This window comes from Pocillopora damicornis, chromosome 13 (genome assembly GCF_964200805.1).
Source record: "Pocillopora damicornis chromosome 13, jaPocDami1.2, whole genome shotgun sequence".
Lineage (NCBI taxonomy): Eukaryota > Metazoa > Cnidaria > Anthozoa > Scleractinia > Pocilloporidae > Pocillopora > Pocillopora damicornis.
Genome location: NC_142682.1, coordinates 20,448,907 through 20,475,319, shown reverse-complemented (window position 1 = coordinate 20,475,319; position 26,413 = coordinate 20,448,907). Strand labels below are relative to the sequence as shown.

Below are 26,413 nucleotides of genomic sequence, written 5' to 3'. Positions count from 1 at the left end.
GTGCCAAACCAGTCAATATTCCCTCAGTCTGTATTTCTGTGACCTAGTCTACTTTTTACATGGTCAATTCAACTTTTTATATGGTCAACTAAAGTTTTTATGTGGTCAACTTTTTACTTTTAATAAGATCAATTTTTACTTTTCATATGGTCAACTTTTTACTTTTTATATGGTAAAGTTGACTTTTTTACATGGTCAACTTTTTTCATATGGTCAAATTTTTACTTTTTTATGGTCAACTTTATACTTTTTATATTGGTCAGTGTAAAATGTAGACTTCAGACTATTAAAGTGCAGACTGAAGGTAAAATGCAGACTGAAGAATGCAGACCAAGGGTAAAATGCAGACTAAAAGAATCAACTGTTTATGACTGTGGTCTTGACCTGATTGTGAAGCGCAAGAGCAAAGTGTTGAGTGTCTTGAAGCTTCTGATACAGAGCACCAATTCCAAGATCATGCCTACCTTCACAGTAGGTGAAGTCAAGGTGAAAAAAAGTGAAAAGTGATCTTATTAAAAGTAAAAGGTTGACTGCATAAAAACTCTAGTTGACCATATTAAAGGTAAAAAGTTGAATGTATAAAAAGTGAACAAGGTCACACAAATACAGACTGAGGGAATATTGACTGGATTGGTGCCCCATAAAAAATTGTTTGATGTTGGGCTTTTATCGATATTCAGATGCAACCATGCTACTTGTAGGCAAGACCACTCAACATTAATCATCATTTAAGAAGTTTATTTTCAAATCACTGCTCATTACAATGCTATTACTGCTCAGTTACATGACACAACCATCAAGCACATTGAATAATTATTAACCACAACCAAAATCTTCACTCTAATAGTTTGAACCCTTCTACAATGGGTTTTTTTTTTCACTCTTCAAAATTTGATTCACCTCCAAAAAAAAAAAAAAAGGAACTTTTGTACAATGGAATTGTACTCATCAAAATCCAAAACACCTTTTGAACGCATGAAAGGCCATTAATGAAATGTCAACTTCAAATTTAGACAAAGCAGCAAGAAGTTGCCTCCTCCCTTGGCAATTAACTGTAACAAGCACTATTTGGTAATCTTATGAGGGAACTAGAAAAAAAGATAATTTTCACTTTAAAAAAAAATTGAACCTCTTGAATGGCACAAACACTTAACTGGTCTTGAAGGTATTTCTCCTCCCATTCATGTTTCTCTCAATGTTACTAGAGCAGAAGAAATTACAAATCCTGAGAGGAAAAGGCCTCTATTCCAAAAGGCACCAGAAAATGTTTTTCTAAATTTCTGTAATTGTCACTTAAAAATTAAAACTTAATACACTTGGCTATACAATCATTTAGTTTCCAGAAGGCTCCCAGATACCAGATCTGTCTAATTTTTTTGAAACAGTTCTATGCAGTTGACATTTCATATGCATGATTCCAATGGTTAGCAATTCCCACAAATTTAGTAAATGCTAAATTAAACTGAAAAATTACCACACAAAAAACAACAACAATTGGCTACATATTAAGCAGGATGCACTGTGAGATGTCCATCAATTCTTCCCCTCAAACTGCATGGCATCAAGGACTTTGTTGAGATCATAATCCTTGGTAGTTATCAATTGTCGCAGCCAGCCACTGTCATCTTCAAATCCCATTGCACGCATCTTTGCTATGGCTACCTCCAGAGGGTCAGATGGGACTTCTTCATCAACTGTTCCAGAGGCTCCTTCTTGTGTCTCAGCATTCTCATCAACCAAAACAAACTCCTCTGGAGGCTGGACATCCTAAAAAAACACACTTAGGTTATTTATACTCAAGTAATTACAGCTGGCAGTTCCATGAGGTACAAATATGTCAGCACATACCCCCATCCATGGATGGGTAAGTCCCTTTCAGATCTAAGGGGTGGCAGAAAGTACTTTGAAAAGTGGAGGGTCATGCTTTTTTTTTTTCCATCCTCAAATTATGCACAGTTGCTGTTATTTAAGAACACTGGGATGTGGAAACCCACATAACCCAAAAACGCATGCTTGACAGATCATTGCAAATTGAATGTAACATATTTTCCTGTCATTTATAGATTCCTACCATAACCCAAGTCATGCAGTTACAATGAAGAGGAGTTGTACTGCTGTAATGATTAAGAAAATTTACTAACACAGGGTTTGGCATCTCCCAAGTCTAGTATTTCAGCATGCACCACCACTTATAGGGGTGAACTTAATCCATTTTTCATATCAAGAAAATATGTTAGATTGTGATAAATTGTCCCAAAGTGATTTCCTCACCATTGCAGAAGTTTCTTTTTCATTTGTTTGTGTGACATTTCCTGGAGCACTTTCATTCATGCCATCATTAACTGTTCGTTCTGTGAATTCTTCAGCAGGACCAGTATCTGCAGTAGGTTGTTGGTCACTTTCCTGACATCTGCCTTGACAACAATCTGCATTCATAATCAGAATCATGACATTAAAGAAACACAGCATTTCCTCCCCATTCACAATTAATTGTTTCTTTAAACATTTCCCAGAAATCTGTGATGCAAGAATGTGAGTGTTATTCCTTAGTATCCAAAGCTATGAACAAAATCATCTTTTCCAATCCTAAAGTTAAGGCTATTTATCCCACAGGAAGTTTCCAAAATTTAATTCATAACACTCTTAACTTTTTATTGGTTCACTGATTTAGGAATTATAACAACCTCTAGCCAAAATCAAAACATGTTCTATACTAATGAAGTCAAGCAATCCAGTTGATGTGCAAGGCTTCTGTAAATGCATACCTTCCTCAGTACTTGCATATGTGTGCACCTCTACACCCAGAGGCCCAAGAAATGACGCAATCGTCTCTCCAACGGCATGAAGAAAGGGCGGTCCAACAGGAACCTCTCCAGTGTTGGCCTCTGTATGGCGATCACATTTCTTTCCTCCGCTGTTGCAACGGCCTCTGGCTTTGCCACAACGACCACGGCCCCCTCTACGGCCAAATCCACGTCCCCATGGGCCAAATCCACGTCCAAAGTCAAATTGATAGGGAGGAATTCCATGAGGAGGAGGAGGAGGACCATGAGGGGGGTGGTGTGGTGGATGACCATGAGGGGGGTGGTGAGGTGGGTGACCATGTGGGGGGTGGTGAGATGAGTGACCATGTGGGGGGTGGTGAGGTGGATGACCAAATCCAAATGGGTTGAAGCCACGGAACCAGTTGTCTCCAGGAGTTCTTGGTGTTGCAATACGTAGCATCTCATGTTCCTTATGCATTCCTTTAGTCTCGCAGGTCATGCAAAGGTCAAAGTCTGGGCAAATCACACACTTGAACCGGATCCCAAAGATGTGCTTCTCACAACCATCGCACACCACACCAGGGTGGGCTGTGTCAGAGTCCTGTTGTTCAGCTGAGTCCTCTGAAAAATATAAAAGTCAACAGAATCAATGCAAATTTAATAATGTTGGTGTTTATCCTTATAAAAATATGTCAACAGTCACAAGAAAAAAGTAAAGACGAAAAGAAAAATTTAACTGGCAGTAAACGGGATTCAGTGTAACTGCTGGCTCATGATGATCAGGCAAAAAGATTTCCCTTTCACACCTACTTAGTTGGACCTGCCACGTCACCTACTGTATGGAAAACATTCTTGATGAATGTGCAAGAAAAAATAATTGTATCCGACTGTAAGCTCGAGGCTTAGTTTTTTCGATCGGTCAGTTGGAAAACAAACAGATGGAAAAAGTATAACATCTTACCATCATTACTGGCGTCCGGTTCACCACCTTTCACAAACACACGAAACACATCGCCACTGATACTTCCCAATGCTTCCACCAACTCTTCATCGCTCGAAAATGTTATCATCTCGTTGTCGGCATCTACGAAGAGAAAAATATGGAGTACATTCAGTTACATAACAAAACATTGGAATAAAAAACAGATATAAGAATTGGCATCGGCCCTTCTATCCTTTAGTCTGTTGGTTAAAATCTTTAGGAAATTTGTTCTTCCAAACTTTGTATCTGTCCCTGTTTAAGAAAACAGCTTTTAAGTGAAACTTGTACTGGTACAAAACATAGAGAACTCGACATTTCCAGTCACAAGAGATCGAGCGTGCAAAGCGAATTAACAGAAAACCAATTATCTTACCTTTCCAAAACAATTTGAACACCTTGCCCCTGACGGATGGAAAGACCTGCTCGATCTTCTGCCTCAAATAGGCAAAATTGGCCGAGGCACCTTCGTCGATAGCAAAACGACGAATTTCTTGCTGATTGGTTTCTGGGTTCAAATATGCCTTCACCGAGAGGGCCATCTCTTTTCTTGTGTTCCACTAGAATACAGTGAGAATTACAGATACAAACTGATCGATCACTTGCACAGGAATAAAATGAAAACCACGTGTCACTGTGAGTTTTATAAGGCAATCCTATGTGCTCGAAAAACGTTCGAATACGTTTGTCAGCAAGTTTTCTGCCTTGTCATTAATGGAAGGTGTTTGTAAATAAAGGATGATGGTATACGTCACCTGAGCTCGGTCGGGAAAACTGGAGATAGGAAACTTTTGTGCCGTGTGGGCTCCGTGCGGGTTTCAATCTCCACCCTTCGCAGGCTAGGGAAGAAGGCCCGTAGTTCATTGAGCGTGCTACATTTTCTCTAATGTTCTTAGTATGTGGCGTATTTTTCCCCGACGTAATTCGTGGCATGAGTCCAAAGAAGTCCTGATGAAAAGACGACAGAATAATTTTTTTCGCCGACGTCCCGCTTGTCCATCATACACACCGTCAATTTTAGAAAGACTAGACTCGTCAAAAACGAGAGAGGTGATTCTGATCAATATTCGATAAAACAACTGCTGTACGGGAAATCAGTCTCCTGGTCTCTCTTTCGAGAACAAGGAATATTATGTTCGAGGACCAGACCTGGGAAAAAATTATCTGCATCCAGGCCCCAAATGAGAGAAGTACCCAGTTCCACTAGAAATATGAGAGGTGCATCTGCGGTATGTCATGTGACGATGAGTCAGCATTACGTTAAGGGTCCAAATTAGGACGGGCCGTGAGAGAGAAACAAAACGTGCCACGTAGACAAGCACTCACAAATACAACACCCGTAGTTGTGTTCCATTGGTTTGTGCGCCTTTGCTCCTTGGATCTTCGTCAATATAATTTTACCTCTCATCCTATTACTTCACAGAACTTCCTTGTAGAAAACTGATGAGCGCTTCTCTCGTTTACTTTTGGATATTCGGTGAGGAATAAGTATTTTCAAGCGGGAAACGAGACACATTCGCTGGTGAAACTCGATGAGATGTCTTCTGAGCGATATTTAGATAACAAGGTGAGGGATACAGAAATTAATCACACTGACTTTAGAAGTTAAATTCAAATGTAGCGTTGCGCGAAATGTTAGTTAATCATAAAATGGGTTTAGTTGGATAAGATAATTCTTACATTTGGGTGACTTATGATTTTTTTTTAATTACGCTTGTCTTAATATAAAACGGGCATGGATTACACAAGCATGAATATACAAAAGGTTTCCCAGTCATGATTTCAGACACCCACTCTGCTTTCCTTATTGGATGCTTTTTGAAATTTGATTTTCACAGCAGTTTTCTGCCAACTGATCGATATTGTTGATAACCCTTAATATCTGGACTTGAAGCATGACTCGTAAATGGTTAGGTGGCGGAAATATTTGCGTTGACTAGATGACAGCGTTTTGTACTTGCAAAATAAAAACTTCATGTCATTAATTTTCTATGTCACGCAATTACGATTTATTTTGAATAGCGTCGATCAATCGTAACGAAAAGGGTTGAAATCATGTTCACGAGGCGAATCATTTATCATTAAAATAAATTTGCAGTACGTCAAGCGATGATGGAATTAGATCATTCACTTTCTGATGAAATTTGAATGGCTGTCGCAGACTTTGAACTAAATGCTCACAAGGGTTGATACTAGCCTTGACATGTGACCTCCAGCTTTGTTCTCTAAGTTTGATGTGTAACTTATAAGAAGCAAATTATATTTTTGTTTAGGTGCACAAAAGCATTCAGTGGAACACAAACAACAACTATGAATTTTTAAAACGATTACCCTGTTCGAGCGGATGACCGCGCCCTATTCTCGAAAGAACTCTTTATCTACGTTCATTTTCGGCTCTTTCAAATGAACGAAAAGTTTTGATGTTGATTTAGAAGGCTTCTGAAACCCTGTACTACTGAACATTCTGAAAATTAAAAATATCGGATAGATATGACATGACCCTTAACGGCTTCTGGAGGGCTTTTGTTTCCAACACTGTCTTTCGGAAAGTTTTTTTGTCAGTGTTAGCGTATTTCGAGGCGGCTTATTTCGTTTGCTATATTGGAACGTGAGTATTTATTTTCAAATTCTTTTCTTTAATTGGGGGGAAGGGGTAGACTGTGAGCATGAAGTGTTCAGACTTCCACTTATTTGCATCTCATTACATGAAAATAGAGACTTAATAAGTACTTCGCTCTTCGAAGTTCTATGTCACATGTTAAAGATGAGGGCATAATGAAGCAGGGTAAGTGTTTTTTGGGTAATTTCCACAAGTAAATAAACATTTCAGGGTTTGATAAGTAATAAGTAATCCATGAGAACTAAAAAATCTCATATCACGTGACCGGTTGTGAAAGCACGAATCAAGATGGCGGATTCAGCCGAAGGGGAAGGAGTTATGTCTTTCTTTTCGTGACGAAAACATTTCCTCCGTCGTTACGACGTGAAAAATCCAATGTTAATTGTTCTGTTATTTTGTGGAGTATTAGTACAATCCATCACACATAAGAGCGAATAACCCAATCCTCGAATATCAAGACACTTATTTCCTTGGGCACGGCGATAATTTTTGTTGAGGGAAATAAGCTGAAGCTTACTGAAGTTCCCTAATTGGTCCGGTAATTTTGAATCTAAATCCTGCGACCAAGGTTTCTCCGCGCAATGGATCCTCAGGTGAGGGCTAAGTTAAGTCTAAATGGAGGTTTGGATGGATTTTGAAAGTCATTTTTGCGCTACGTTTGATTTACTGATCGTGATGCAAATAGTTGTACGTGCGTTTCCTATAATGATTAATGAACTAAATGGGCACAAGTTCAACTTGGTAGAGATTATGGCAGCATCAAATGTGTTGTTTATTTGATAACTGTCAAAGTGTACCTCGAATTTAGCTCATGTACCTTAACTGTTTTTAGATAAATAATGGCAATCAACCAAGTTTCATGGTGTATGAGCATAACACACTCGTAAGCTCAATTTATTTCAGGAGAATGAAGATTCTAGTTTCGCATGATTAATTCTGGTGCATATAGACAGTCTTATAAATGCTCTAAGATATTTTCAGATACTGAAACATCTGATCTAAAGGCATGCGTAATTGCAACACACAAGGGGATGATCTTGAAGTTAGTAAAAATGGATCAATTAATTGAGTAATTTAAATATACAGATCGATCAAGCATGCAGCATTTCAACATTTATGAAATCACTATAACATATTAGAATTGAACAAAACAACAGTTTTGGAAGTTCAGATGTCTGTGAAAACCCGTTGGGAGAAATTTAAGCCGTTTGGGATAATGGTTCGCATATAGCAAGAAATAAATTATCACTTGTGAGTGCATTTCTTGGGCAAACTAGTGGTTAAGATGGATGCTTGATCATATAAATCAGGTTTTTTTTTAAGAAATACAGATTGGGGAAATTGATTTTTCTTTACAGGAGAACATATTCAACCTGTGAATAAAAAGAAAATGACTCGGTTGGACATTTATGCAGTGCAGCAACCAAAGAATTTGGTGATCTTGGATGTTTATTTTACATCCCTAAAAATATTCATCAGATTTCTGAGATGTACAGCTGGTAATGATGAAAAGCATAACAGATGAACAATTAATAGGCTTGTGAACCAGAGCAAATTGAATGACTTTGTTGTCATTTTTAACATTTAGGAAGTTTCAAAACGGCTGCAGTTTGTTACTAGTCCCTATTATTATCCTTCTGTAGTGTACCATGAACTTCATGAGAGAAGTCTATTTTTCAGTTTGTTTCTCCTCAGTTGAAACTTGTAGTTTTGTTGATAAAGATATATCACATGTGATAAATCTTTAGTTCTGTTCACTAAGATTCCATTTGTAAACCCTTTGCTCATCTAATTAGTGGCTTGGTCTGCATGGTCAATAACAAAACTTTATAAATGCAAATTTTCTGAAGACAATTGACATGGCCTGTGGGTAGCCAATATTAGTCTATATGGACAAGTTTATATAAAGCTAATTATGAAGAATCCAGGATGAATGAAAAATAAAAACAGCACAACGAGAGAAAACGAGATAGCATATAGTTCATGAAGTGGAAAAGTGTGGAAAGAGTAAGTCAGAGTAGAATAATAGGAAGATTTTTGTTCTTTAAACATGCATTTTATTCAAGTGACTTCCTTTTGTATATCATTTAACAAATTCTCTCCTTTTTCAAGAACACCTAACAGTACATTTTTTTATTTTGACTTTAAATGATTTTTTTGTAGATCTCCTAGAAAGCCATTATACAGTGTGGTAAAGAGGTTGCCTAATTTATGCGTTGATCAATTTGAAGCTTGAACATCTCCCCTTCCCCTGTCAACCCTTGGGCATTTGACCATTGTCTGTGCTAAGGGGAGGGATACTTTTAGCCTTGCCCTGGTGGGGTTGGGAATTTGAACCTGAAGTGTCAAGTCCAGCAGAATACAAGTGTTATATCCTTAAATATGGAAGTGTTGGAGAAACTAGTTCATTTTGTGAGCAAGAGGCTCAGAAGGAAAGGTCTACGTTTTAAAGCTTAGTCAATGTGTAGAAAGTCACCATTGCTTATTTTTCTTTTTACAAAAAATTGAGGGGACATTTGAATGCAATTGAACAGACCTTAAACACCTGGATTTCTTAACTGTTTTGACTGGCTGATAGTTTTATAACACATCTGAATTTTTTTTACTGTTGATTCTTTGGTCACTTTTTTTAAGATAGAAACTGCCTTTTACCTTATCAACTCATTGAAGAGTCGTGACCTGCTTACAACTTTTTTACATTACACATAACGATTAGATTAAAACATTAAACTTTAGTGGTGCCTTCAAACCAGGATTTTAGTTTTTTGGCAATTAATTCTGCTAGCAATTGTAGTAATCTTTTCATCTATGTCATAGCTTGGTGAGAATTCTCATTATTATTCATTTTTCATTTAAGTGTCTCTCAAGAATGATCTGATTAACAGACAATTTATCTGATTCCTAATTATTCTGATTGTTAGTATTCCTTCCTTTATGTCTATCTCAGAATACAAGTAACAATTAAGGACGCTGTATTTCTTGGATGATGTCTTTGAACTGTTACCAGAAAGGCCTAGTGACAAATGTCTCTGAAAAGAATTCACAACTTTGTTGTTTTTCTTTCTTGCTTAAATCAACACAGATGGTTGTATCTCACCACGAAGTTAAATATTCATGTTTCATATGTAATTGCCCCTTATTCAATGGTGGGATATTTGTCAAAATTAAAAGCCAATATTTAGCCTGTTGTCAGGTTTTCCTTCACCACAAGACAACATACTGTCCTTTTTGTTAGCCATTTCAAGTTTGATTCAGGGAGCCAAAGGATAATAGCAATCTTTTCTATTTTTTTGCTTTATGCTGAAGAGGTAGTCTTCTGAATTTTTTCAATTTTCTGGTGAGAATTGTCTATCTGTTGTTGTCTAATATTGCTTCTTTATTTAAATGTGTAAGTTAAATCTATCTTCAGTACACTAGAGGAGGATATAGTTTGATTTTAAAGAGCCAGATGTTTCTTTTTCTGTGGTAGATACATGTAGTTTGTAAGTGTGGTTCAACTGAGTACACTTAGCATGATTATTTCAGAAATTTTTAGAAATGTTGCCATTTTTTTGGGGGTTATATGAGGATAAATGAATTGTAAAGTATAAGAAATAATTTTTGGTAGTTTAAGGCAACTGAGATTTTGTGGTTAGACGCTATTTCCTACTAGTTTGGCCCTATTCCCTTTTTGATGATTTTCTTTTTCCAATTCATGTATTTCTCTTCTGATGTTCTCTGTATTTTAAAGATGGAATTACTATTTGGATTTTTATTTCCTGCACCCCCTGGGGTATAACCTTGTGATAATGTGAATTTAAAAGGTTTTTGACCGGAAACCTGCTACCACATTGTTAAATATTTGGTTTTGGAAGTTACTTTTTTTAAGTTTGTGGGAAACTTTGATTTTCACTCTTCTAGTTTTCATGATTTGTGGTGTTTCATGTTTTTGTGGCAATTTTCATGAACTCAGAAAACTTGGATGTTATCAGTGTAAATACGGATTTCTTTATCCTTTCAAGATATTCAAATTCTTACACGAGGGTTTTAAACCATATTTTACACATTACAAGTTTGCTTTTAAGTTATCTTTAAGAGTTGTCCTCTGTAATAATTTGATATTGTGTAGTGCATGAATGAAGGAGAAAGACAGCTTTTCATATCAACTAAGTTTTCTTTTGTGTATTTGGTTTTTGTTTTAATTCTGTTTCTAGGGCAACTCAGGTGTATTTAAGAAAAAGAAAGGAAATTATTACCATTTCAGTGTGGTTTTGTTCTTGAGTGTTTTTGCTGATGTCATTGTCAGATGTAAAAGCCCTTAGTAATGAGTACAGCAGACCTTAGGAAACCTTTTTCAACAGCATGTTGTATTCTTAGAATTTCAAGAAGGCATATTTTCTTTAGTGAAAGTACCTGTAACAATGTTTTTGTACCTGTTGATCTAAATTTTGTCTATCCTGGCAAGCAGAAGTATAATTTGTGGGATCCTTTTGTGACCTCTCATAACGAGTGTCAAATCTTATGACATTTATTGCCAGTCTTTTTGTACTTTTTGTTGTCCAAGAGAACTTGATGGCTTTAAGTTTTAAAATTTACCGGCCTATAAATGTGGGGCTCTTTTTTTTTAACTTTACAATTACAATATCTTCCTGTATGGTAGGTACAGTTGTATAGTTGAGAGAACAAGAGAAAAAATTGCTATAAAAATAGATATGCCAGATCTATCTCTGATTTTGTTGTTATTGTGTATATCAGTCTCCAGGCTTTGTCACAGGTCTAGGTTGAGTGTTATCTGGGAGTTAAATTTCTGTTGATATTACATGTACCTGTTCTAAAGTACAGTTGCTCTTACTAGGCTAAGGGGTAGGAACCTCATTGTGCTGAGAGGGCCATATTTAACTTAAACACCCTAGATGCCTTTTCTTGAGGCAGGAAATGATTTTTTGGACTCTATCTTGAAGTATGAAAGGACTTAGAACTAGTTAATATGGATCATCTATTGAGTTAAGAGGAAAACTGATTATTTGTTGTTCTTACACAGACCTTATTGTTACTACTTTGGTGAGTCTTCAGTTTTGCAATTTTTGCAATTTGATTGAAAATTATAAACTAAAAGTCCCACAAAAATACATTACCACAAAAATTAGCCACAAGAATTTAATATCCTACCATGAATTATAGTGTCCATGTATATTTGCCAAAGGCTTGTATTATGATCAAAAGTATTGAACTGTTACCATTCAAATGCTGTATAAATATTTTTTTTAATGCTCAGTTACTTGTGCAATTATAGGATGGTCAGTTATGTATGACACAACCTTAAGTGGGTGAAAGATAATCATGGGAATATTTTGATCTGAGTAGTTGTTCTGTGACTTCAAAAGCGTCCATACAGTTGAACTGGCTGTTACTATGCTTACTTGGGTTCTCCACTTTCACAAACTTAATTAATTTCTGCTTAATTGTCCTTCTAAATCATGAAAATAATGTCTGATGAAATGTGCTCAATAAATTTGCAGAAAGTATTGGCACAATAAGGTGGTATTAAATGGTTGACAAGGGATAATTTATTCTTTCTTCTGAACAGGTTGCCATCAAAGATAAAGAAGGAAGGATATCTTTTCCAGAGGAGGGGGAAGACATTTCAAAACTTAGTGATGATGAACTAAGAGTTGCATACATTGGCATAGAAGGCATGCATTGCAATTCTTGTGTTAAAAACATTGAAGGAAACATTTCTGATTTAAGTGGTGTCAAGCAAATTGAAGTGTCTCTTGAAGAAAAAGAAGGAAAAATTATGTACTCACCAAAGCAAACCAGTGGCAAGGCATTAACAAATGCCATTGAGGAAATGGGATTTGAAACATCTTTGAAGCGCATTGTGGATGTTTTGACACAACATGAAATAGCTCTGTCTGAGGATGGAAAAATGGACAATAAGGAGATTGAAAGCCTGGAAAATTCCTGCAATAAGAGTTATACTGAGGTAAAGATCTCTGTGAAAGGAATGACATGCCACTCTTGTGTGAAGACCATTGAACAAGGAATGTCTAAGCAACCTGGTGTACAAGTTGTAAATGTTTCACTCAAGAATGAAGAAGCGACCATCACTTATGATGCGTCCATGACTGACCCTGGGAAGCTGAGAGAGGCCATTGATGACATGGGCTTTGAGGCAGCTTTGTCTTCGCCTTCACCCACCCCTCCCTTAACAAATGATGTCCAGACAGTCATGATAAACATTGATGGTATGACTTGTAATTCGTGTGTACAGACAATTGAGAAAAACATTTCCCAGCTTGCTGGCATTCAGTCCATTTCAGTGTCCCTAGCAGCAAAGACAGCCCAAGTTCGTTACTCACCTGGAAAAGTCACAGGGGAGCAAGTGAGAGAAGCTATTGAGGACATGGGATTTGATGCAAGTTTGATTGGGGATGGTGTCTGCAATGTTGATAAGGATGTGCGAATGGCGATGATTAGTGTTGAAGGAATGACGTGCATGTCTTGTGTGAAAACAATTGAGGGAACCATGTCTACAAAGCCAGGAGTACAGAATATCAAAGTCTCTCTTGCTGACAAACAAGCTGCTATTGAGTACGATGAGGCAGTGACAACACCAGAAGATTTACGTGCAGGGATTGAAGACATGGGATTTGATGCTACACTCTCTGAAGGTAAGAGTGACAACAAAACTGAAATCAGTGAAGCAACTAATTCAATTGAAGCAATGAAATTGGTGGGAGGCAAACCACTTCACCATTTATAAACTGCCTTACTAGTTCATATAATACTCTTACCATTTGGCCATGAATAAATGAATAGGTGCAAAATCATTTCAAGAAAGTGTTTTTATCAATTGTGGGGGAGTGGTTCTCTAATTTCAGACTATCAGATCTTTCAGTATTGGGTCACTTAACTTGGCTTTGCTCTTGTCAATCAATCAGGAGTTTAAAAAGATCGATGCTAAAGTTATTGGTTATGGCATGTTGTTACATGTATTTTTAAAGGTTAAGATGTAAGGAGATTGCCTTTTAAAGAATAACTCCATGGTTCTTTATAGAAACCACGCATACCCTACAATTCCTCTATTTTGAAAGCTTTAGAAACTCTTTACAAGGGCCAATTTACTTTGTAAACTCAATTGATGAAACCAAAATATCTTGGAATAACCTCCACTAACACAGCACCCCTTTATTCCTACAAAATTACACCTTAGTGACATTCAAAGTTACTCTTCTCCAAATGCAAATTAGTTTCTTCACAAGTATTAGATCTTACAGTTGATGTTATCCTTCTTCTTGTATGTGGTTAACCATTGCTGTGCTAGAAGTGACCTGGTTTCTTGAAATCTTTTGTCAATGCCCTGGGAATAAAATTTCAATTATTTTTTTAAAACATCAAACTTGAAACCCAATCTTTGAAACTTGATCCTTCATTCTTGAAAATGATCAAGTTTCCAGTGAAGACAAATCCTCTCATTTTAGTAAGGATCTTAGAATAATAGAATTTATCATCATGGTACCTGTCAAAATCAAGTGGCTTGAAAAAGATTTAAGGGTCATATCTTATAAAAAATACAAGCTTGAGTTCAAGATGAATATTTATGATGCACTAGTTGACACAAGAAAAGTTTTTTTCACTGAACTGAATCATAACGAAAATAACCTGTGGTGAAATGGACCCCTAAAGAATGGAAATGTTTCTTCTTTGGCAAGGTCAAAGGGTATTTTGTTATTTCCATTGTGCCTGAGATTGATTTCAACATTGAACTTTTATGAAGGATGCCTTTCATAGCAAAGTAAGTGGTTAACCCTTTAACTCCCAAGATCTCATTAGTAATTCTCCTTACTGTTTGATATACAATTTACATGATTCTAGTTTGGAGAATTTGGTATTGGATCAACAAATAATCCCCTAATTGATATTTTCTTTATTCTCATTACCTGTCTGCTTGATATTGTACTGATAGTGTAAGGAGAAATTCTGTCTTGGTCACTAGTGGGACTTAAAGGGTTAACTTTGTGGTCTGGTCAACATGTTTGTTCAAATACTTTATTCTCCCAACTAGCCATATGTTCTGATTGCTAATTCTCTCAAACAAATCTATCTTACATTGTTTATTCATTCTAGTTATTTGTATTTTTAACATCACTTTTGAATGACATGATAGATGTTACATGAGATACAATTACACAATGGCTGGGATCCTTAGCAAGCTTCATTAGCATTTTATAGAAGATTAACAAAATTTCAGTGAACTTCATATATTTCTCTCTTGTAATGATGATGGTAAAAATTATAAGTAAGGTAGATATTGCATTGGGCTTCAGAATTGAAGATTGGACTGGTAAATCTCACTAATCAACCAACAAAAATATAACATTAACAACAACAACTAGTAAAGGAAAACAACAAGAACAATAATTTTTTTACACCCTGAGATGAGAATCAAGGGGATTCTTGCTCCAGAGCTCTACCAAGCCCTCCTCAAATATGTAATGTTCCCCCACCCTGGAGCTATACCCGGCCCTTCTCAAAGATGTACTGCCCCCTGCCCCCTTCTCTAAGCTAGCTCTTGATACTCAAAACTTTAGGTCAACTGAAATTGCCAGCTACATGTAAGTTGTAACAGCTTAATTTTTTGGTTTTTGGTTTGTTGTCAGATGGTGAGAGATCAAAGAATGAAGAGGGTGCTAAGGCTGTCAATCATGATTTGGCTGGTGATTGGGAGGTGACATTTAGTAACATGGAAACTGTGAGAAGCAGAGAATCACTGGGTGAAGAAGATATAGAGAAGATTTATCTGCTCATTACAGGCATGACATGTGCATCTTGTGTGGGAAGCATCGAGAAAGGACTCATGAAGAAGAAAGGTGAGCCAACTCCAATGATATTATTTTGAGCCCTGACTCCCTAACATCAGGATGCATACTCTCCATACTGCTCTATATGCATTTCAAAGGTATTGACAAGGAGAATTGGTTGAATAATCATTAGCTTCTTTAGAGGTTGATTATTTCTTTTCTTCTCCTAACCTTTATGTTTGATTTGGTAGTAATACTGTGAGGAGAATTGAGATGCTAATAACTGCTTTGAAAGGCCACTATTTCTGGTAAAATTGTGGGTTTTTTAAATGAAGAAGACTTTGTATGATGTTGTTAGATTGTTTTGAAATACAAATTTTGTTTACAAACATTTTAACTTTTTCACAGGAATAAAGTCTGTACTTGTTGGCCTGTTAGCACAGAAAGCAGAAGTTAAATTTGACAAGAAAAGGATCACACCAGAAGAAATAATCTACTATGTGAAGGGCTTGGGGTACGGTTGTGAACTTTTGGATCAAGGTGGTCAGGGAGAGGGTACAGTTGATATAAATGTAAGTGTATTGTGATTGTATTTGCAATGTTCAATATATCAGCCTTTTAACTATGTTTGATTAAATCACAGGTCAGCCATGTATCAGAAAGGATCCAAAAGGAACATGCATTGATTAGTGTGATTTTATTAGATGCACATTAATTGTTCACTTAAGCTGTTGTCTATATTCACTTACAAGTACAGGAAACCTTTGTGTTGTGTCGATGAGGGACGAGTATAACAAGATAGTTTGGTTTGATCGACTAAGTTGATAAAGTAAATTGGGCACCGTAAAGAATTTCAAGCCCTTTGCCAGAGCGAGTAGAGGAATTGTGGGTTGTGTATGGTTTATGTCCAGAAACATGGAGCTATGCTATTGGTGGGGACATGGTTGACTAAATAGCGTTCGTTAATTCCTTGGGGATTAAGAGTGCTGTTTTGAGTGATGAATTTTTGTTGTGGAGTTTTGCAGCTTTTCGAATTACCTAGATGTAAGGAAGGGAATCAGACTGCCTTGTATTGCTTAGAATTATTTGGGAGACCTAAGTGTCTAGTAAATGGTTTGGATGCGTCTTTGTCGTTCCTTTTCTACGTCGTGAAGGTGTTCTCAGAATCGCCGTCATTCGTCTTCCTGTCTCGTCGATATACAACTTTTTGCAATAAAAGCAAATTAAATGACATTGGTGGAGATACAGGTGAAGTCATCAGTGATCTTAATGGATCGCTTGGATCCCGATATTTTCTCGACGTTATGGATGAAAGGACAAGTTTTGCATCGTGCGCGCGTGCATTTAAAGACCCGTGTTAATTTGTATTTATCTTCTGACAACTTGTATATTAGTTCAGTGATACGAGGGATATAATGTCCTGTTTCTCTTCTTGTTGCAGATAACAGGCATGACTTGCTCCTCGTGTGTTCATTTAATAGAATCAAACCTCACCAAAAGGAAAGGAATACTGAAGGCATCAGTTGCATTAGCAACGAGCAGTGGCCGATTTGTGTACGACACAGAAACAACAGGTCCACGGGACATTATTGAATCTATCGAGTCTCTAGGTTTTAGTGCATCAATGGACAACGATGACAAGAAAAGGGATAGGATAGATCACTCAAAGGAAATAAGCAAGTAAGGCTTAGATTTGAAGCATCTATTGAAAATTGTCACGGCAAGTACTAAAAAAAATGTTTTTTCTCTGCTCCATTAAGCATTCTATGAAAAGTTCATATATTAAACTGTATCAAACCTTCTTGATTCTTCAATCAAGAAAACTTTTTTATTTTTTAATTTTTTTTTTAGCACAGGGCGCTGGCGAGAGGCCACAGTGAAATGAGATTGAATGTAGCGTCACAGCAAACACCGAGAAAATGATATCATGAATGTTATTAAGCGCATAACAATCAGTTTTAAAAGACATTCTTCTTTCTTTTAATTATGATACGCCCATCGGTACTGCGTTGTTTGTAGCAAGCGAACCTTGATGAAATTTTCTGGTGAGCAAACACTGTTTTAAGTTGACAGGGCCATAGCAGTGAACAAACAAATACAGCCGAGAGACACTTCAGACGGTCGACAGACATTCGGTGCAGTTCAACCACCAGTTTTTACCCAAAAACACAATGTCCACTGAAATAAACAATGACCATTCTATTATACAGAAAACAATCGACTAGCTCTTACACGCTCATTACGAGCAGACACATCTGAGAAGAGATGCGTCTGCTCGTCTGTCAAGATTAGTCTGCGTCAAGTCTTAATCGCCCACTCATCTTTTGGTTCCCTTACCTTTGAGCTGCATGTAGCGCAAACATTTTCAAGCCTATCTTCTGGAATCCTTTTCGATCTTTTTCATCTTTAACTTAATCCCTTGTCTTTTTCGGTTTCCTCTGTCTATTGTTGGTGAGTTTTTTTGTCTCGCCATACTATTATTGTTAATTTCCAAAGTCAAGTTAGACATTTTGTATTCATTGTTTACATTTTACACACTTATTTTTTCTTGCTTTTAGATGGAGACGCTCATTTTTGTTTTCCCTGATCTTTGGAGTACCAACATTCATCATATTTATTACATATGTGATTCTGGATGAGTTTGAGAAGAGACCAAACCAAATGGTGCTACCTGGACTGTCCTTGGAGAATTTGTTAATGTTTATCTTGTGTACTCCAGTTCAGGTGAGCGCAGTGTAACCATCACTTATCGCCGCCGTATAATTCGGTATGATCAACTGATTTGTTAATGTAAATTGGCCACCGTCAATAGTTTCTAAAGCCGGCATTTTGTCCGTTGGCCATTCGTCAAAGCGTAACCTTTTACCCTAAGGCTTTACTCTGACGAAGTGCCAATGCTCGAATCGTCAGCCTCAGAGATTCTTTTCGTTATCGACGTAGTTGATAACACCAAATTTTCTTCCTATACCCCCACTGATGCAGCATCACAGTCTGTTTTAACCCTTTCATCCCCAATGATCTCATTAGTAATTCTCTTTACTGTCTGCCATACAGTTCTTGTGATGTTAGTTTGGAGAATTTGGTATTGGATCAATTTATAACAAATATTTTCTTTATTCTCATCACTTGTTTGCTTGAAATTGTATTGATATTGTAAGGAGAAATTCTGTCTTGGTCACTTATGGGAGTGAAAGGGTTAAAAGTCACCCCTTTATCCTCTTGTCACCATAACCAATGATAAACTACTAATGGATTGTTTTAAGACTTTCTATCCAATAATTTATGTCACTGAAAATACGGAAGCCAGAAGGAAAAAAAAAATTAAAATGCCGCTTTGACTACCCTAAGCGGGAAATCAACGAGTATTTCTCAGTCAGTTGATCAATCCATTTCAAAGTTTACTAGTTTATGTCACGCATAACCCACAGTGTTTCACTTTGTCCATAAGAAAGGCTAGCTCAGGACATGCAGGGAAAACTGAACCAGCACATCCGTAACATGTCTCACATTACCCACGTTCTACCTTTGCAGATCTTTGGTGGACAGTACTTCTATGTTACAGCTTATAAGGCTCTTAAACACAGGACCACAAACATGGACGTACTGATTATGTTGGCCACATCAATAGCTTATGTTTATTCTGTAAGTACTGATCTTCCGTAAAGTAAACTTAATTTTAATCTGATTACATGTGAATTAGTTTAATTTAGATCTCCCAGAAAGCGGCTATAAGATTAGTGATGTTCACAAACCTAATGGTACAGTTTATCACAATGTTGAATTGAAAAAATATCCTCGAAACTTTCCTTCTCTTTCTCATTTTGTTTATTATTTCTCTCTTAGATTATTGTCGTTACCGTGGCGATGTCCGAACAGAGTAATCACAGTCCAATGACGTTCTTTGACACCCCACCTATGTTGTTGGTGTTCATCTCACTTGGTCGCTGGATGGAGCATGTCGCCAAAGGAAAGACATCAGAGGCTCTGGCCAAACTGTTGTCTTTACAACCCTCGGATGCACTGCTGGTCCAGCTGGCACCCGGAACAATGAACGTAGTCAGTGAGAAAGTCATTCATGTTGACCTGGTCCAGCGTGGAGATGTACTAAAGGTACACAGGCTCTAACACTTCTCATTTCTCTTGTTGCATTTTGAAGGCAGATTTTCAGCTTAGTGTAAGGAAATTTGTCTTCCCTAGAAGTAATCAGAACCTTTACTTAAGAGACATTTGTACTGTTGTATAATAGAATTCTACTAGAGAGGTGGATGGTAATAAATTCATTGAAAACCTTGTGCGAGGTTCTCTGTCCTTGTCCTATCGCCGGCCGTCATTCTTTCACCTAATCGATGACTAGTTGAATACTAACCAGACTTGAGTGCAACTGGTTTGTTGTTGTTTCAGTAAACCTCAGTTTCCCAAAGTTATATAAAACCTTGATAGTAATGCTTGTTTGTAATTATTTCTGGACGTCCTTGGAAAAAAAATCAATTCACTGCCGATGTTTGGTGCGATTTTCAACTCCTCTTTATGTGATCGATAAATTAATGCTATATGAAAATAAAGCTCGTTCTCATATTTTCAGGTTGTTCCAGGAGCTAAAATACCAGTTGATTGCAAAGTTCTTCAGGGTACATCCACCGCTGACGAATCTCTGATCACGGGTGAATCCATGCCTGTCATCAAGAAACCAGGTGACTCCGTGATTGGTGGAACTATAAACCAAAACGGCTCCTTATTGGTGGAGGCAACCCACGTGGGTCAGGACACTACGCTTGCACAGATTGTGAAATTAGTAGAGGAGGCACAAACCTCTAAGGTACGGTGGAAATTTTACAATTTTGTAATGATTTGAAGGCAAGTAATTTTCGTGCGAAGGTGCCGTAGAAGTATGAAAACTAAATTTATTCCAAACTCTATGTTAGTTCAATTTTCGTTGTCTTTATGTATAGGACGGAATAAAGTGAATGAGAGTTTTTTTCTGGCCTTTTGTTAGCTTGTCACATTGAGACCTGCTAAATGACCGAGCTCACCAAAAACACCCTAGGAGCTTCTTTGGTTAAGAAGAAGGGTAGTCATTGGTTCTACTTCCCTGCAATGTCCTATTTTTTGTCTTTTTTCTCGTCACATTATCTAACCTCTTTGGTTCATTTCTCTTTTATTTATAGGCTCCAATCCAGAAGTTTGCCGACAAGTTATCAGCGTATTTTGTTCCCACTGTGGTTACGATCTCAATTGTGACCTGGGTTATCTGGCTCATTATTGGATTTGTTGACATTACATTGCTCAGAAAGGCTTTCAACGTAAGTACTGCTTAAAGAAGTCCTTTTTTTCTTGAGTATTACAACTGTTTAAAGAAACGTGGGTCTATGCTGTGTGAAGGAGAGTCTTTCTGAAAGAAGTGTCTTATCACCGTTCTTGTTTTTCCACAGCCGGACCAGGATAATAAGACAGAGTTTGTGTTCGCTTTCGCCTTCCAGATTGGCATTACTGTGCTGGCCATTGCGTGTCCCTGCGCTCTTGGTCTAGCCACCCCTACTGCTGTTATGGTGGGTACAGGTATTGGAGCTCAGAATGGAATACTGATTAAGGGAGGCGAACCACTAGAGACCGCACACAAGGTGAGAACAGACAAGTTGTGCGCAGGTATTTTCTCGCGCCTTAGGGAGTACGCTTATCTCTACATTTAGTTCTCATTGGCTTCTTGCGATATAAACCTCTTTGAAGATTGGCCGTTGGGATCAATTTGGCTTTTGTTTGGAGAAACTCAGTCGAAAAACGTTTTGTTTGCAGGTGAATGCTGTAGTGTTTGACAAGACAGGCACCTTGACACGCGGCTCCCCTGAAGTGGTGAAGACAGCGCTGTTTGTCAAACCAGCCCAGTGCAGCGTGGAAATGCTATTGGCGCTAACAGGCACTGCCGAAAATCACAGTGAACATCCTATCGGCGTAGCCATTACCAATTACGCCAAACAGGTAAGGGTAAAAACTGAAGCAAGAAGTACAACTTGAGTATGTAAAAGGCAAAAAATAGGCGCTAGGGGAAACTCACAGGAATAACAATGTTGGACCGAAGTGCACTGTTAACTAAGCTTGTCTATTGTTTACGGAGTACATCAAATGGTTTGGAGCCGGTCATGGAGTTAAACTGTTCGCACAAGGGTAGTTTTGAAAAAAATATTTTGTCGGTGACAGTGTCGACAGCTTGTGCGAAATCTTCTTCAGTGATATTTACAAAACTGGAGGGTTAGATATTTACGGATATGTTAGAGGCGCCCGCTGCTTGAGGTAACCAATTGACTTGGTTCCGTTATTTGTGTATGTTTATTTGCTGATTCGAAAAAGTGGGGGGCGGGACGACTGTGATGTTTTGAATGATCCCTCTATGGAGTGTCTCCGCTGGCCTAGAGTTCGGATCAGAGCACAACTAGTACCACTGCTGACCATAATGTCATCAACAGGAGCTGCAGACAGAAACTTTGGGTCAGTGTACGGAGTTCAAGGCAGTGCCAGGGTACGGTCTGACCTGTGCGGTCAGCGGTGTCGAAGACATCATTAAGCCCAAGACTGTTACGGACAAGAACCGGAAAAACCTGACCGTCAAGATTAGCGGAGTTGTGATTGACGAGAGTGCAGATGCTGATCCAACATCAGTCATCAGTGGCAGTGATAATGGTAAGGTTGCAGTAACTCCTACATCAAACGCAGAAAGAAGTGGCCGCAAAGAAAAAACACAAAAGGCTAGCCTACGCAGTTCAAGGCCAATTGCCAGTAAGATGTAGTGGTGGCCTTTGATCAGTTAATTAAGTAGTCATATCATGAAATAGTTTGTGGTGAAAGAATACTGTAGCAGAGGTAGCGAGTGGTCTTGTGCAATCAGCTACTAGGGAGCTTGGATGTCAGTCTTTATTGGCTGTGTAAGGGCCACTTCTTTCCGCCAAAACTTAATTCCATTTTTTTCCCTTCTAAATTGCAATGGCAGTGAAAGAAGCATCATTCTCAATACAGAACATTCCCAAGTGAAGGAGAACTTCCGTTTGCAGTATTTCGTCGCACTAAAACAAATTTTACTTCACGGCGACAGTCTCCTGGCATTTCAGTCCTACTGCAAGAGTACATTATGTATTAGTCTTTTTATTCAACTTCACCTTTGTTAATAAGGATTACAGCTGGAGTGAAGGGCATCAAATACATTGTCGCCTTGTAACCGTTTGTTCTTATTTTTACTTTTTCTTCGCTCACCAATTCTTTACCCGCTTGGATACGTGTCGTTTCTGAAGCATTGCGTAATAATCTTTTTCGTGAACATATCATGATTTGAAAACTGGTTCCCCTTCTACAGCAGAGAGCCAAGCAAAGGAAGGAAGTTACGCTGCCAAAGAACCCACTAAATACAAAGTGCTTATTGGTAACAGAGAATGGATGCAACAGAACGGCTTAGAGGTTACTGATGAGATGGAAGATGCCATGCAAGAGCATGAAGAAAAAGGACATACCGCTGTACTCATCAGCATTAATGGTAAGAACTCGAGAAAAGGAAAAGGTCGCCCGATTAGTTGGCGGAAGTGCACACTCTCTCCGACTGCGCAGTGACCTCTTAAGTGGTGGAAAAATTTCGCTCGTGTTGATTTTCGAGCAAATTTTTGAGTAGTTATAAGGAGTCAGTAGCTCGTCGAGTACACCAGTCGTGCAAATTTCTGATCGTTCGGCAGAACAGAAAGCTCGTCGAGTGCTCCAGTCGTGCAAATTTCTGATTGTTCGGCAGAACAGAAAGCTCGTCGAGTGCACCATTCTTGCAAATTTCTGAGAGTCACGAGCTCGCTGGGTGCACTAGCGCTCTCGAGATAAGTCTCCGGGCTGACATTTTACCCTCCGACTTCGCATAGTTTCAATCCTGATTCGCCGGAATTTTTTTCCCTCAGGTGTTCTTGTAGCAATGATGGCGGTCGCTGACACAGTGAAACAGGAGGCTCAGGCAACAGTGGCGTCACTGAAAAGAATGGGAATAAGAGTAGTGCTGTTAACTGGAGACAACAAGAAGACGGCGTTCGCCATCGCTAAGCAGGTCAGTTGCAAGATGATTTGTCTCGCTTTCGTATGTCCAAAGCAACCTGAAACATTCATTTTCGCCCAGGAGTGTAGTTGAGCTGTACACTTCCTGATTTCTGTTTCTTTGTCGTTTTGGGTCGTTGACGCTGATCGTGAGCGACCCTTTCAGGAAAACTCCTACCATCATACTCAAAAACTGCTCTTCATCATACTTATAAGATAAGACAACGCTTTGTCCCTCGCTCGTGATAAGACGAATAAACATCTGTTTTTGTTTCTTTACCAAGCTTTAGAATCATTATCGTTCTTATTCTATCTACACACTTTCACATGACGGTTTCGAAATTACTAATCCTAGAAGTATGCAAGACGTGGGTCACATGTAAACCTCTTAATGACGCAGCTCACTTCAGAATCTCTTTGACTACGTGGTAGAGCGTCAGAGCGTGGACTCCTAGGGCGTGAGGTTCGATTCCTCATGGGAACTCATACTCGTGACGAGACAAATAAACAACTGTCTCCAGCTCTGTAATATTAGTAGCTGATATATTACGTTTGCCGCTCTGCACATCCGGTTTTATTCATCATCATACGTAAGTTGGAAGTGCTGCATGGTTAAAATTTTCCTTGTTTCACCACAGGTTGGGATACAGCAGGTATTTGCAGAGGTTCTTCCTTCACACAAAGTGGAAAAAATTCGTTCGCTTCAAGACAAAGGTTTTATTGTAGCTATGGTGGGTGACGGAGTCAATGATTCACCAGCCCTCGCACAGGCTCATGTTGGAATCGCTATCGGCACTGGTACAGATGTCGCTGTGGAGGCAGCTGATGTTGTCTTAATTAAGGTAACTGTTTGATCAGCGTCTTTATTCTCCATTCCATGTAATTGCTATGGAAAGTATTTTTTAACTATTTCTTAAATGGAATAACTTCGTGGTAGATGCAATGTCCGAAAGAGCCTTATATTTAAAATCAAAACATCACTTAATATCAGAATATACCCCGGCCGGGTCACTGGGCTGTGTGCTGTCTCGACTCTCACTCTACCCCTTTCCACTTTAATCCGCGATTAATTTTTTTTTTTGCGTCTCAATATCGAGACATTACCCAAGAAAGAGAAAGTATCAGTTTGGAAGAGTCATGTTGCTACCAAACCAAATTCTTTCATATGATTTCTTTGGAAAGTTAAAGCAGCAAGAGGCAAGTTTTACATTCTGGTCCAAAGGTTTAGAATTAAATCATACGAAAGGAGTTACTCCAATACTTCTGTACGCGATAGGCAATTATAGGCATATATATTATCCTGGAGATAACTATCATTGAGCAATATTCAGACGTCTCTCGAGTCCTTTTCAATTGCTTACCTCATCTGTTGCTGTCGTTATTGTTTATTTAGAGTGATCTCATGGATGTAGCCGTCGCTATCGACCTCTCACGGGTTACAGTCCGAAGAATCTACATCAACTTCTGCTTCGCGCTCATCTACAACATGATTGGAATCCCGTTAGCTGCCGGAGCGTTTGAACCTCTAGGCGTCGTTATGAAGCCTTGGATGGCAAGTATTGCAATGGCAGCGTCTTCTGTATCTGTTGTTGGGTCATCTTTGATGCTCAGATTGTAAGTTTTTTAGTTTGGTTTGATATTGTTTAGAGTCTCGTGTTCGGGATTACTAACTAAGGTTTCTTTCATTGAAAATTTTAAAGAAAACTCATTTACACAAACGTATTTTTACGATTGGGAGCTTTGGTCCTAGGCCCTGTTCTGGCAAACGCCCAGTTTGAACGGGACGAGAAACCACGCCAAGCTTTTGCCCTAGTTCTGTTTCAGTTATGTACAAAGTGTCCGGTCATGGAAGATAAGTCAGTAATCCTCATTTATATTACATATTTTGAACCTTCCTTGGAATGAGGCCTTACCTTTGTGCTAAATGTGGTACAAACTACGCGCGCCTTTGTGTTGATTAGTTCCGTTGTTAAGCTCGATTTCCGCTGTTTTCTCGGGTCTGGTCTTCGATCATTCCGAGAGAGAGGACCAGGAAGGAGCTTGGGCTCGTTTCTTGAATGGTGGCTGTTGTCATGTATAGTCACGTGTAAACAATATGAGACAAACCTCTATAGTAGTTTCGGCTTCCATGATGCGGAATGAACGCGCGAGTGATACGGAATTTGTGGAAACCTTGATGTTCACTGATCGAATGATCTACTCTCTTTTCAGATACAAGAAACCTGAGGCTGAAGAAGGTGTAATAGGTTCAAGGAATCCTTTCTCGTCTGGTTACACCATGCTGAACACGGCTCCTAATGACTCGTTAGACCTCCAACCAGAAGGCGGCTTTTCTAACAAGAAATTCAGACGAACATCTCGAAAAAATTCTCGAGACCCCGTAAAACTGACGAAAATGTCCTTCATTTCAGACGACGCTTAGTTCTCTTATGACAACAACATCGTCTACGAATTAATAAAGAGTTTTATAATAACAATATGAAATGGTAATTTAAATAAGTTAAGATATTAGGTCATTTTACTTTGATAGTCTCTATATGTAATGAAAACTAACAGGTCTTCTCTTTTCATTGACACTATGGACTTTTGAGTGGTGGTGAAATATTTTTTGTTGTCAGCGTCGATCGTTTTTCAATTTTTTTCCTTTTTGTACTGGCTGCTTTACAGGGGGTTCTGATTTTTGTGTGAATGGGGATTTGTCCTTGTAGATTAAATTTATGGTCGCAACGTATTAGTTACCATTAGGTTCTCACTCTAAAATTGATCATAAAGAACTAAAAAAAAAAAAAAGAAATTTGGGAACATATATAATCCAGAAATAGGGTAGTCTAGCTAAAAGGTAATTTGATCAATTATTGTCGAACAAATGTAAGTTAAAATTTTGTGCAGACATATTTTTTTAATAATGCATTTAGATGTTGAACGGTGGTCATTTCATTCAACTATTGGTTCCAATCTGCCTTGAAGTTTGTTGCTAAAATCAGTTATCGTATGTAGTTTTTTAGATTATTTTTTAAAAAAGAAAAAAAAATGGAAATTGAGCTGAAAGCAAGTATCTGATTAAGACGATAAAGTGATAAATGGTTGTAATTGTTGTAGGGGTCAATAATAGTATTTTACAAAATATAAATAAATGTTAATAACTTTGGTTTTTGAATTGTCTTTACCTGCCATATGTAGTGTTGTGAGGTGCTTGGCATTCCCAAGCACAGCAAGA

At 38.1% G+C, this 26,413-nt stretch overlaps 2 protein-coding genes across 6 annotated transcripts; one reads left to right on the top strand and one right to left on the bottom strand.

Annotated features, from left to right (window-relative positions):
* Positions 1–721: 721 nt before the first annotated feature.
* LOC113664907 (sequestosome-1) lies at positions 722–4,477 on the bottom strand. The gene is made up of 5 exons (XM_027180528.2): positions 4,121–4,477; positions 3,727–3,849; positions 2,766–3,386; positions 2,272–2,426; positions 722–1,767 (listed from the first exon to the last, which is right to left on the bottom strand). Exons 1-5 carry the CDS (start codon positions 4,284–4,286, stop codon positions 1,534–1,536), a joined length of 1,299 nt encoding a protein of 432 aa, XP_027036329.2. The 5' UTR covers positions 4,287–4,477; the 3' UTR covers positions 722–1,533.
* Positions 4,478–4,551: 74 nt separating this feature from the next.
* LOC113664862 (copper-transporting ATPase 1) lies at positions 4,552–26,344 on the top strand. Of its 5 annotated transcripts, none has more exons than XM_027180484.2 (18): positions 4,552–5,311; positions 11,931–13,017; positions 15,007–15,216; positions 15,556–15,719; positions 16,589–16,827; positions 17,706–17,871; positions 18,679–18,789; positions 18,991–19,257; positions 19,730–19,963; positions 20,313–20,447; positions 20,577–20,765; positions 20,938–21,120; positions 21,606–21,819; positions 22,487–22,663; positions 23,067–23,209; positions 23,835–24,038; positions 24,590–24,810; positions 25,408–26,344. In XM_027180484.2, exons 1-18 carry the CDS (start codon positions 5,282–5,284, stop codon positions 25,616–25,618), a joined length of 4,185 nt encoding a protein of 1,394 aa, XP_027036285.2. In that variant the 5' UTR covers positions 4,552–5,281; the 3' UTR covers positions 25,619–26,344. The 5 variants fall into 5 exon arrangements, with proteins under 5 accessions (XP_027036285.2, XP_089047720.1, XP_089047719.1 ...); XM_089191594.1 differs by lacking the exon at positions 4,552–5,311 and adding an exon at positions 6,020–6,352; XM_089191593.1 differs by lacking the exon at positions 4,552–5,311 and adding an exon at positions 6,329–6,529.
* Positions 26,345–26,413: the final 69 nt, after the last annotated feature.

Bases quoted from the DNA above. Each gene is read 5' to 3' on its own strand.
- LOC113664862 (XM_027180484.2), top strand. From the start codon at position 5,282: ATGTCTTCTGAGCGATATTTAGATAACAAG. The intron at 20,766-20,937 runs GTGAGAACAGAC...TTTTGTTTGCAG, and splicing joins CACTAGAGACCGCACACAAG to GTGAATGCTGTAGTGTTTGA. The intron at 24,811-25,407 runs GTAAGTTTTTTA...CTCTCTTTTCAG, and splicing joins TCATCTTTGATGCTCAGATT to ATACAAGAAACCTGAGGCTG.
- LOC113664907 (XM_027180528.2), bottom strand. From the start codon at position 4,286: ATGGCCCTCTCGGTGAAGGCATATTTGAACCCAGAAACCAATCAGCAA. The intron at 3,850-4,120 runs GTAAGATAATTG...TTCTCTTCGTAG, and splicing joins GTTCAAATTGTTTTGGAAAG to ATGCCGACAACGAGATGATA. The intron at 1,768-2,271 runs GTGAGGAAATCA...GTGTTTTTTTAG, and splicing joins AAAAAGAAACTTCTGCAATG to GATGTCCAGCCTCCAGAGGA.